At 42.6% G+C, this 13,093-nt stretch overlaps 1 protein-coding gene across 5 annotated transcripts in view; it reads right to left on the bottom strand.

The window, feature by feature from the left end:
* The window catches only part of SCUBE3 (signal peptide, CUB domain and EGF like domain containing 3), a 110,388-nt gene that overhangs the window by 29,313 nt on the left and 67,982 nt on the right, over window positions 1-13,093 (bottom strand). For 3 of the 5 annotated variants that reach the window (XM_077928916.1, XM_077928920.1, XM_077928917.1), the window contains exons 7-8: window positions 10,924-10,971; window positions 3,466-3,582 (exon numbers count right to left, since the gene is read on the bottom strand). In XM_077928916.1, coding sequence (XP_077785042.1) covers window positions 3,466-3,582; window positions 10,924-10,971 — 165 coding nt within the window. The remainder of the gene's footprint in view (window positions 1-3,465; window positions 3,583-10,923; window positions 10,972-13,093) is intronic. The other 2 variants (XM_077928919.1, XM_077928918.1) reach the window with 1 other exon arrangement.

Here is a 13,093-nt window from a genome sequence, read left to right as displayed (position 1 = left end):
GCTGCTGTTTATTGGGAGGTAGAGGGGCGATGCAGGAGTAAGGTCAGTGTAGTGCAAACACACTGGCAGAGTCAATCCGATGCTCTTGCAAGTGAGTCTGCACTGCACTGACCTCACTGCCACCTCACCTTCTACTTCTTGGTAAGCAGCAATAGTGTGATCAACTGGAGGTTAAGTGAGCAGTACTGCCCCAGCAGGCTGTCTGCTACTGTATCTGGATGAGAAGTTGAGCAGGACAATCTTATGGGAAAGAGAGAATCCAAGATGGAGGAACTGTCATATCCAACACCTTGGTAGGTTCACACCAGCAGAAAAAAAGGTGTGTTCCCCCTGATCTGGTGTTTTTCTTCACCTGCCTGCCCCATTGAGCTGGAAAGTAAGTACAGTCCCAGGACTAGCACTTGACGCACCACCACCAACCTGGCAATTCCTAGAATGTGTTAGAGGAATGAGAGACCTTTGAATTGGCTGGATCCAAAGCCTCTTCTGCTGAGTTCCCAACATGCCATTACTATTATCGGAGCACAAACAGCAAAGCAGCAAGGGCGAGTGGGGTTTCTGTGCCCGCAGCAGAGAGGCTTGTATGACCAGATCCCCTTATCTGCTCATTGGCCTCCCTCTCCATAGGCAGAGGAAAAGATCTGCTGTATCCTATGATCCTTGCAACGCCCCCTTAGGATTGTGCCCTAAGTGGAGAGGGGTGGGGAAGTGGCAGTGGCTTAGCCTTATTAGCTCTCTGCACATGAAGGCTAAGACCAGTCTTAGGTCCAAAATCACAATAATCACTGTCTGGATGCAATGGTTAACTAGCTCTGAGCACTCAAATAATGAACAGGAGGGATTGCAAATAACTATATTGGAAGAGGAAATAGTTTTCAAAGAACAGTGAATTTGAAAATAAACGTAGACTAAAAAAACCAAACCTTTACAATTTGGCTGTTTTGCAAAAACCAACATTTCTCTCTCCCACATCCACACACACCCCTCTCTCTCTCACACACACGATTCCCTAAATTCTCAAATAGCTTCTGCTACCTGTTAAGATATATTTTTACTTACAAGCCAGAGAATTTATTGCTAGGAAATGGTCTGTAAAATAGAATGAACCAAGGCTGATGAATCCCAGAAAGAAAGTTCAAGCAAACCTCATCTGAGGCTGCTCCCTTGTGTCTCCCCCATCCCATCAGTTCTAGCAGGAACTATGAAGTTGGAGCTTTTTATTATTATCATTATTGTTGTTGTTGTTGTTATTGTGAGTGAAGTGAACTAGCAGTAAAACAGCTCCAAACTGTAATAAAATCCCAGACACAGGGGATATGGCTCTGGGTTATTATGCTTTCCTGGAACTCTAGCATCTTGGAGGCGGTGAGCTCTGAAAAATAATAATGAAGCAAATGGGGTCTGGAATCAGTAAGGCGGTTAGACAGCTTTCAGCAGAAGGGCTCCCCCCCCCCCCTTTTAACTAAGGTCACGTTCCCTGGAGCTGCCAGAGACAGAACACAGACGCCCTCCATTTGTGGAGTCTCACCTTTTTCTCTGCAAGCCTTTCCAGATGATAAAAAAGCCCGCACGCTTCTCTCACTCGTATTCATGCTAATGCCAACCCAGCAGCAATAGCGTGATACCCTGTCCTCATGTAATTAACCAAGGGGGAGGGAAGCCGTGTGTGTGCACGCATGTACATATTCATCAGTGGGAGATATAGCTTTAACTCTGGAAGGCCCAGTCTCCAAAATGCCAACAGTCCATGGATGAACATTGCTGTGATGGGAAGGAGGGTGCGGGGAGGGAGGCAGCATAAGGCCAGGAGAGTTGTATAGCAGGTTGACGTTCAGCTTCAAAAGTAACAAAAAAATAAATGGATCCCCTTTTTAAATGGCACTGGCATCTTGGGGAGTTGTGTTGCTTGGGGCCATGGGCACTATTCAATAAACACTCAGGAGACAGGAATGATATTTCACTCAACACTCCCAGCTGCAAAAAGACACCATAGCTGAGAAGTAGGGGCAGAAACAGAATTTTCTTAGCAAAAAATCAGCAGTTTTGAGTGCTGGGTAAATGTGAAATCCCCACAACAGAAGTGCTACCTTGTGTTGAAAATGTCCCATTCAACAAATAAGTAACAACTGCACTTGCGTGTGGTGGGGGATGCAGAGGAAGAGGGGAGAATCTTTTGAGAAAGTCCTCGGGGCTGTAGCTTAGCGGCAAAGCACACGTTTTACATGCAGAAGGTTGCAGGTTCAATCCCTTGTATCTCCAAACAGGGCTGGAAAAAACTCCTGTCTGAAACTCTGGAGTTCAAGCACCAGTCAGTGTAGACCAGTGGTCTGATGTCATAGAAGGCAATTTTCTATGTTTCCCATTTCTTTGTCAAGAAATAATGAAAAGGTTGGCAGGCTTTTGAAATAATGATGCTTGGTAGAGCTGTGAAGAGGGAATGAAGCTAGAACATGGAGGTTTCACTACCTTGGGCTGCTCACCAGACCCATTGCTACACTTGGAAAACCAGGTCAAAGCAATGGCTAAGACCATAGCTGTCAACTTACAGATTTGAAAATAAGGGACCTGCAGCCAAAATAAGGGACCTGCAGCCTCACCTGTTCCAGGCATTCCAGTCTTCCTGTCCTCCTGCAGTCTGGTCAAACTCATGCTGGGTAGCTTCAAGAACACTGTCCAACCAACTTTGTAACCAGAGGTTCAACTGAATAGAATCTGAATCACATGCACCACAAGGCCTATGCAGCCTCAACTTAAGATGGCTCCCCGGTCTGGCTTTGCACTGCAAAGTTTGCAGCAGCACGTGCAACAAAATGGCGTCCAGCATTCAACCCCCCCCCCTCAGCTTGCATTAACTAGCCACACACAAGGCATTCAAGCTCCACCCCCCAGTCGTTCTTAGACTTCTTATTGGGTGAGCAACACAGCCAAGCAACACAGTTGGAGCCTCCCTCCTCCCTGGCTGGCTGGCTGGCTGGCAGGGAGGGAGGGAGAGGAGCTGCTTCCTTTGAAATTTAAGGGACATCATTTAAGGGACATTTAAGGGACATCCATCAATAAGGGACAGCAGCGGGACATGGCGCTGGAATAAGGGACTGTCCCTTCAAATAAGGGACACTTGACAGCTATGGGCTAAGACAGTTGTCACCAGCAGTCTCTGGTGAAAATGCTACAATCATCTCTTAGATTTGGATCAACAGTTTTAATTAATGTCACAATAAATTTTAAGGACAGAGTTACTATGGAACTCAGTTGATGAGGATACCATTGACGGCTCTGTGGAGGCAACAGCTAAATGAGGCAGTTCATGGAAAGGGGCACTGGGAGACGTCACACAATTATAGTGCCCCATCTAGGTAAAATTTGACTTTCCAAGTTGTAAACTGAAGAAGGAACTCTACAAGGCCCAGTCCTGTTCTGTGGAACGTGTTGTCCCATACACTGGATATACATTTGGCTGCCATTTACCTTTGCACGTTTTTCTATCAGGCTGAAGCATGAATCCCATTGGGCAGCTGCAGTGCACGCCAGTGGCTGCATCATGGCACTTGCTGTCACAGCCTCCATTGTTGACAGCACACGTTTCTGAAAGAAGATAAACCAACAATGGAGAACACTTTTAAGGTATGCGTAAATACTTCAAAACTTCAGCAACAGTTCCTGAAGACTATACGAGTGTTGACAGGATAGATATGAAATTTTTATAAAGTTTATGGGTGGTATTCAGTCTTCTTGTTATTATTATTTATTAAATTTGTACGCCACCCTTCATCCAAAGATCCCAGGGCAGTTCACACAAAAAAATACAAAATGGGAATATTGAGGCAAATGATTTCCCATGAACTGTGCTAGACTGAGGTATACAAAATAATCCACTTCTGCTTATGAATGGAAATGAAACATCAAACTTTCAAAAAGAAAAAGAAAGAAAGAAAGCAGAGTGCCCAATATTATCCTGTAAGATAATCGGTTTCACAGAAATTCATTTTGTCAGCCAAAGACATTGCAAAAAATAGTTCAGGACACTCCTGTCATAGTGTGTACATGGCAGAAAAGTTAAAAAGGGAATAATTGGTTTGCCACCCCCACCGCCCATCATTTCCAACAGCCATGTGAGGAAAAGAAGAACAAGCAGACATGAGGAACTGCCATTTCATCATGCTACTGCTCTCACCAGAAAGCCTGGGCTGCTCCTCCCCACTTATGAAGGATTTCAGAACTGACTGAGATGGAGCAGCAGAACCATCTGCTCTGAATGGTGGAGTAAAGAGAAGCCAGTTAGGCTCTAGAAAGCCAAACCACTCCCCATAAGATCAACACATTTCTGCTGCAGACACCACAGGGAAGGTAGGGAAACCAGGCTATTTCTAAAGGGTCCAACAAGGCCTGTTTTTAGACCTATCTGCTTCGATGTCAGTTAGTTGATATGAGAACCTGGTAACATAAGTTTGCTTGATTTCATCTTCCTTCCCCACCCTGTTTTCTTTTTATGTTGTAACTTTTTGGATTGTAGTAATTGGTAGCTACTGTTTATATATACATATTGATATTGATATGTAATCCACTCTGGGAGCCTTTCTGGCTGAAGAGTGGGATACAAATGCTATGAATGAATACATACATACATACATACATACCAGCAGCAGACAGCATGGTGGGACTCTGCTTCTCACCTGACCTCTGGTCGTTTGTGTGGCTGGCAGTACACAGAAGGCAGAGAGGGAGGTGGTAAAGAGGTTCGCACAGTGCAAACACACCAGCAGGAACATGGACTGGCTCTGCTGGTGCATTTGCACTATGCCAAACTCTTCACCACTTCTCCCTCTTCCTCCCCACAAGCAGATGTTATGTGACCAATCAGAAGTTAGGTGACTGGGGCCACCCTACTATGCCACCCACTGCTGTTACATACATAATCTGCCTTTGCGTACATGAATAATAGCAGCATTGGCTGGGCTTTTACTTTAATTGAATTCTTCTAACCAACTCAGATGCTTGCTACTCAGGACAGGGAAGTATTTAACACACATCATTTACATCTTGACAAAATGTGCTTGCAAATCAATCTTCATTTGTTGTTCTTGCCACAAAGTACATTGCATAGAAATGGAGTAGCTTGTTAATGAAGATTCATATTTGAAAATATTAGTGACTACAGTATGTGTCTTGGGCTCTAAGGAATGTAATCTGTTTTGGGTATTAGTGAGCAAAGAAACTGGAATGCTTTCCGTCTAAAAGTGACCCATGCCTATGAAACTAAAATACTATAAACATACTTACTCAGTTTATGTAATGTAACCCATCAAAGCAAATGTTGTACTTTAACTCTTGTAGTTTCAGGGCTGGGCCAAAGCAAAGCAAGTCACTGAAGATTCTATTTCCTCTTAAATATACTTTGTGAAAAGCATCCATGAAGTCTAGGCTTTTGGTATGCAAAAGGGCCAGTTATGGTTTGTTATGAGGCCGATAGAAAAGGCAAACAATATGTTCCAAAGGCAGCAAGAGTTCATGTTCAGGGTACCAGTGGTTACATAAGACTTTATTTTAGGGCAACACGTAATCTCTTATTCCAGAACAAGGAAGTTCAGAACAGAACGTTGTGGGTGGCCCTCATTAAGAACACTCCAGTTTCATAGAAAAGCTCCTACGTGTCCCTCTTAACATATTTAACCAGCAATTTGCTTACATACTGAAGTGAAAAAATCATAGTCTCCGTACAGTTATTAGGTAATGTCACAACTATTGATAAGGTGTGTAGTTATGGAGGGCTGGTAGCTAAGACAATAGCATTTTTCTTACAATATAATAACTAGACTATTATATAATGGTCTGAGCTGATCTTCCAACTAGGAAGAAAGGTGTGTTGAATTCTGATCATACTTTTTGAACACACACACCCTCGCCACTTTGCCCAAACTGGGCACCTCTTTGCACTAGAACTTTATATCAGTTTCATTTACAATTTCTACAACTACTACACATTTTAGAGTGCAATCTACCTCAATTAAATTTAATGGGAGCTTTAGGAGAAATGCGTCACACATTTCATTTGCACCAGTATTTTGCTAGGCACTCTGCAGGGCATAAAAGTGAAGCAACTTGCTAATTACATTTCTCCCTAAACATTCCATCACTGAAGCTGCCTCTCTCTCCCTGTCACCCTGTGACAACTCCTCCTTCCCACTCCAAGCTTACGTAGTCTAGGCAGCTTGATCTTAATAAAACAAAGAAAACAAGCAAGCCCCAAAATTTACTAATCAGCGTTTTGACGGATTATATTAGTTGCACATTCTGTTATCCAGAGTAGCCAATGTGGTGCCCTTCCAATGGCCTAGACTACAGCCCCTATTAGCTCCAGCCAACATGGCCAGTGGTCAGGGCAGGTGAAAGTTGGAGTCTGCAATATCTGAGGGTGCCACATTGGCTCTTCTGCTGCACCCTGTAGGACAATTTTTGGGGGACACACCTCAGCACCATTAGTGCACTGTAAACTTGGTTTTTCTCTGCATGTACAAATCCACAAATATGATTCCGAGACTAATTAATTCCACTAATATAGCACATGTTGATCAATCATTTGGTTTCAGACTAAGCAATGTAGGTGGTTACATTCCCACTGCAATTGTGCGCCCATTATAACATGCAACCTGAAATATTCAGACCAAACTGGCATAATATTTATCATTATCATCACTGTCATGATCATCATCTTCTCTCTTTCCAAACAGCCTAATGTTTTATTCTTTAAATTTATATCCCACTCTTAGATTTACATCTATTTGCCATCTTAAACTTTGGACGGGGTGTACCCTGAGCTGATTATATCAATAGCAGATCCATAGTAACCATTATCATATGAGGCAGATCCACAGGCACCAATGCACATATGGAACATTTTTTGTGTAAGAACGCAGTGGCCTTAAAGCAGACAGAATTTTAAAAGGTCATCAACATCCTGCGGTGCTCAGAACTTGGGGAAAATAACTAAGATCTTTTCTGGGCCACTGAGCCATAAGCACTAATGAGGTGTTTAACTATATTCTCATATGCCAAGTTAGTATGTAGCTATTACATAATTAGCTATGCAATTACTGCTATACAATCAAGCTGTTAAAATGTTTAGACGTTTTTAAACCCATCAACAATGAATTTTTATTTTGCATTTTATTGTCCTAGCATAGTTTTACATGATCCTTCTGTAAATCTTTACAGTCTGTATTGAATTTAATTGCCTTGAGGCATTTTGTATTATTTGCATATGTCATTTGTTCATATTAATGAATATCTTATGCAGCACATTAAGAAACAGCAAATCACGCTGTTAACCTCTCTCTATTAGGAAATGGACTAATAAGCCATATAGGAAAAGAAAATGTTGCAAATCAATAGAGACAGGCAACATGGCTCATGGAGAGAGGAAACATGATAAATCAAATGTATGATGAAATGGACTGTTATTTACAAAAGCGTACACATCACAGTGACCAGTTACCTCTAAGATACAACAGCATTTTTCAATCTTCATGCTGCTACTGTGGCCAATGTTGTGCCCTCCAAATATTGTTGGACTAGTAACTCCGTCCAGCCCCAACCAGCACAGCCAATTGTCAAGAGATGTTGGGAGGTGCAGTCCAATAACATCTGGAAGGCACCATAGTGGAAGACACCAATTTACTGTACTTTCTCTTCCAAAATTAAGAGACAGCAGAATCTGTGATATTTTCTATTCATCTTGAGTGACTATGGGGAACATGGCTCTCCAGAGAATCAACATGATCCACAAAACCACAAAGAGCATGCATGTGGGAAAAGCAAGACTACCTTGCTTCTGGAGCACTACGCAGCAGATACACCAGGCTATAGCACAACTGGCTAACAAACAGAAAAGTTCCATACGTGTTAAGTCAGCATCCCAGACATCTCTTGTCTCTGTTTTGTGAGATCCTGCCAAATCAGTAATTATAGTTCTTAATGAAGTAGAAGACCTATGTCTTGGATGCACCACTTAAGAGGCTGTAGGTGGGAGCTCACATAGTAAAATGCTGCCCCACAGAGGGGAAAACATAGAAAATACTTCTACATATTAAAATCTAGTGTGTCAAGGAAAAGTCTAGGTTGTAATCCTTCTCCCTGAAACCTTGAATTGTCTTTGGTTTTTTTGTGTTATGGAGGAGCATCATGTAACTTCTTCCTGCAGTGAGAATCAATTCTAATTTTGATCAGGATCTTCAGGGGCAGCATCCCTTTCCAGTGTTTAGTATTTCTCTTGTACAGGAACTGAATGACAAAGGATCTCCAGAGAGCTAAGGCTGTAGACCTTTTGCCAATGTTAAGATCAGGTGAAGAATGCTGACTGCCATCAGTATACAGAAAGAAGAGTTTGAAGAAGAGTTTGGATTTGATATCCCGCTTTATCACTACCCGAAGGAGTCTCAAAGCGGCTAATATTCTCCTTTCCCTTCCTCCCCCACAACAAACACTCTGTGAGATGAGTGGGGCTGAGAGACTTCAAAGAAGTGTGACTAGCCCAAGGTCACCCAGCAGCTGCATGTGGAGGAGCGGAGACGCGAACCCGGTTCACCAGATTACGAGTCTACCGCTCTTAACCACTACACCACACTGGCTCTTTCACTAAGAAGTAATGCCTTCCAGGATGGAACATGGGAGTTGTTTAACATGAGTCAACCAGACATCTCCAAGCTGAAAACAAATGTTTCTATAGTCAGAGCAGAACTGTTGAGCAAAACATGTGAGCTGCCAAGACAAGGAAACATTTGCCAAAGATGAGTGTACAACAGCCAGGGCCAGCCTTACTCTGAAGTACCACAAAGCCGACACCTTGGTCTGCAATCTCCAGTCCAGAGTACAGGTGTGGGGTAATGTTGACTTTAGTTATGGTGCAAAAATGTTTGATGGGTAATTGATGTGTGTAATGAAGCCCCAAACAATGGGAAGCAATTTTGTTCAGCTGAGCAGCAAGGTGGGAGGAAGGAGGAAGAAAAAGGGGAAAATTTCACCCTTTCCTCATCAGCTATTTCCCCCCTCAAAATTGTAAGTAGCCTCCCTAGCATCACCCACCAAATTGTTTCAGAAGCATTATTACATTCAAAGCATATTCCCCACAAGCATATTCAGCATGTCGGTGGGCTGCTATATTGATACCATTATGACAAACAAACAAAAGCATATTCCCCATGGAGGAAATGCAGTCTTTGGTTTGATTTAAATAGACAGTGGGTGGTCCAAGTACAATACTGGGGGATGGTTGGGGAGTAATCAAGTTTTAGCATTCTTATGATGCAAAAGAAAAAGACAGACAGACAGACAGGAAAAGAAAGAAAGCTTATTACTAGTGCTGTGAAAAATGTGAAGATGATGCCAGGACCCTACAAAAATTATTATCACTTAGTAATAGGAATCCTTCATTTCAAGCATGGGACAAGCAAAACAACTGAGAATTACTCCAGTTTGAGACACAGACTGCACATATCTGGTGCAAATCATCTAGCATCAAGGAGTGATGAAATAGTATCAAAAAATGATCTTCTGGAAGAGGCCTTGGAAGACTATGTAGCATATTAAGTTTGTAAAAATAGTGGTTGTCTACCACCAATTATGGCACTAACCCATTTGAAAGAGTTTTGCCTTATTGTGTGTGTGGTGGTAACCTTAAGTCTCTGCAGATATTGTCTTGATCATTGGTAAGAGACAAAATGACCTTCCTTTTTCCCTTCATCCATTCTGCTTCATCAGTGCTTATCTCCTACCTCAACTCTACCATTACAAAATAAGGCGGCTTAGAAAAGGGCAGATCCCCATCCTTCTCACAGTCACATAGCCTTTCATCTCATGTGAATCCTCATGGAAGAAGTGAGTAATGATGCACTCAGCTCAGCCTTATGCTTCGGTCTATACTTCAGAGCTGCATAAAACAATGTGAATCAGAGCTAACCCAGCATTATCAAGTCAAAAGTGTCAAGTAGGGACTAGCTGGTGACATCCACAGAATGTAGGCATGGTTTTTCAAAGTTTCCTGTTGTGTCCTTAGGTTTAATATGGATGCAATGCTCATAGTTGCTACTGTAATCAAAGTACAATCCCCCATCTTTATCCAGGTCTGTTAGCATGCTATTTTAAGTTACAAATCTTTCATTAGGTAGTAGAACAGAAGCCAATACTTGCTGTAATATATGGCGGCAATAAGAAAGGTAACTCAAAAACAAGTTTCCCAAATGCAGGCTCCACATTTGGCTCTGCCATAGAATCTTAACACCGTTTTGGGGCAAGTCATTGAATCCTTGTTGCCTTTGTGTTTCCATTGATGTAATTAACGCTATCCTTGAACACATTAATGGCACATTAAAGACTGCTGTAGATTTTGCATACGTAAGCGATGAAAGTCAGCTAAGTACCTAGCAGAGACAGACAAGCTTCTGGAAACTGCTTTAGCGATTACACAATACAGAAGCAAATAACAGAACACACACTGCCCCTTACCCCTAAAAGCGGATGGCTATATTTTCTAGCAAAAGAACAGTCCATTAGCCCAAGCAAAGCAAGCAGCCATCTGAAGCCCCACATTGCATAAAAGTTCTGTTATTTGTGGGATAATTCTGTTGCCATGCATGTCTTTTTCTCCACTATCTGTGTAGCTCCAGGCCTGCACGCTCTTCCCTGATAGCTGGGGACCATGCAGATTACAAAGGCTAAAAAGAGATTTAGAAATAGCAGAGATGGGACAGGTTAGATAGTTAGTAAGCACCAGTGCCCCTTTGAGTGGCCCTTCTGCCCTACTCTCTAGGGTGCAAAGTGAGGCATGCAGTTAGTACAACAGCTCAGGCCCCTGTGCCCAGTTATTATATTCAAAAATACAAAATGCAGCTATAGTTAAAACTCCTCATAGAGATAGAGAACAAAAATATTTACCATTAGAAAACGTCTGGGGGGTAACGTGCTGCTGGAGGTGCCTCTCCCCTGTTTAATATTATAAAAAAGTGGTTTAGAAACAGTATCTAGCAAGGAGCTTGGCTTTAAAAAATGTAAATATTCCCAAAGCACAGATGAGTCACAAAATTTCAGTGATTCCCCTCCCCTTTCCCCCCACAAATCTGGCTGAAAGAAACTACCCAATCACTTGGCCAATGGATCAATTTCATAATGGTTTCCTTCCTGTTCACCAATCACCATACACCCCCGCTTGTCTACTACCATATATCAGGCTGTGCTAGAATACTAACTAGTGGGTTTTTCCAGAGCATAGGCTGAGAATAAAAAGACAGACAAAAGAGAGAGAGAAAACTGAACTCTATTACTATATTAAACTAGTTTCTCAAGCCAGATGTAGAAGCAGCTTTGAAAGAGCTCTTGTTTATCACAGAGGAGGAGAACTACATTTGGGCAGTAAGGCAGCATGCATGTAAAGAAAACCTGACTGTTCAAAACAGCAAAGACAGAACCTCAGCTAATACAGAACAAGCCACCCATCAGCTTCTGTTTTAAGAGGTATTCTGGAACCCAAGATCTGCTTATCTGTCATGTTTCATCTGCAAACTTAGGTGTAGGTCTCTGCTGATGCTAGTTAATCAGCTGAGCTACTTCAGCAGAAGATAAATGAATGACAACAGTTTTATCCTATGATGATCCTTCAACAGTAGGTCCCACTGCATTCAAATAGTTGTATCCAAAGTAGCACTAAGCAGAGGTGGATTTAGGGGTCCAAATGCCTGAGGGGTACTGCAATTATCCCCCACATGCCCCCTAAATCTGTTATGCTCCCCAAGCGGTTTTAGGAGGGAACACGGCAGCTGGGGGAGTCCTACTGCAGAAGCAGAAATCCTTGCACTGTCAGGATGCATAAGCTGGAGGCTGCCAAATTATTCTTACTCCCAAGTAAGTGTGCAAAGGATTACAACTTATTTCACATCAAGGGATATAAATTCAAAACAGTCCTGCTCTGAGCAACCTCTCATATTTTGGCTATAAATGCCTTTCCCCAGGTCCTCTTAACCAGAGTTTGACATGGGACTCTTCAGATAACAGCATCTGAAGAATTGGCTGTGCGTAACTCATGGCTAGAGATGCATAAAAGGTACCACACTTTTCTATTTCCTAGGGAAGTTGAGTTCTCTCAAGTCTGCTTCCAGTGCTTTACTGAACATGCGTCTTCTCTAAGGAACATATGTTTTAGATACCTGGGCTGATGCCTGGGAACGATTGTGGACAACTAGGCCATGATCTACAGTGCATAATGAACTATACACATGCAAAGGCTTCCTCAAGGTTTTCCATGCATTATTTGCCAGTGCTGAATTGTGCAATGCTTTTTTAAGCGTCGCCATATCAAAAGTGGTTTGCTGATCTGGGGCCAAGAGTGGCTTTAAAAAAAAGAAAAAAAGATGCTATGTAATTCAGCCACACTTTCATGTTGGAATAGCAACCAAATGGCCTCAAAAAGAGTGGCAAACCAAAATCCTGTTTCTGAAAGAAACCAATTGAAACTGAAGACCAGCAGTATGCTCAGTGGAAGAAGCAAAGGTTCAAAGCACATTGAAGTCGCCTGAGATGAACATATGTCATTAAGGATTATTTGGAACAGATACAGTGGTACCTCGGGTTAAGTACTTAATTCGTTCTGGAGGTCCGTTCTGAACCTGAAACTGTTCTTAACCTGAAGCACCACTTTAGCTAATGGGGCCTCCTGCCGCTGCCGCACCGCTGCCATGTGATTTCTGTTCTCATCCTGAAGCAAAGTTCTTAACCCGAGGTACTATTGCTGGGTTAGTGGAGTCTGTAACCTGAAGTGTATGTAACCTGAAGCATATGTAACCCAAGGTACCACTGTACTGAGCTGCACAAGGCCTTTTGGGCTAAAGGAATAGGGAATACTAAGAGATAAGGATCAACTTATCCCAGCCTGGAGCTATGGCCTATTTTGGATTCACTGAACCCTCCTAAGAATTGAACTTGTGCAAACCTCCAGTTCCTCCATTAAAGGGACATGAATATGTGAAGTTTGCCGCAGCACTGGGAGGACGACTTTATGAAACCATCTGCTATTCCTGGGACATCACAAGGCTGACCCATATTAACGCCTTGC

The sequence above is a fragment of the Podarcis muralis genome, chromosome 5, assembly GCF_964188315.1.
Source record: "Podarcis muralis chromosome 5, rPodMur119.hap1.1, whole genome shotgun sequence".
Lineage (NCBI taxonomy): Eukaryota > Metazoa > Chordata > Lepidosauria > Squamata > Lacertidae > Podarcis > Podarcis muralis.
The sequence above is the reverse complement of the archived record's forward strand: the minus strand, read 5'-3'. Positions and strand labels throughout refer to the sequence as shown.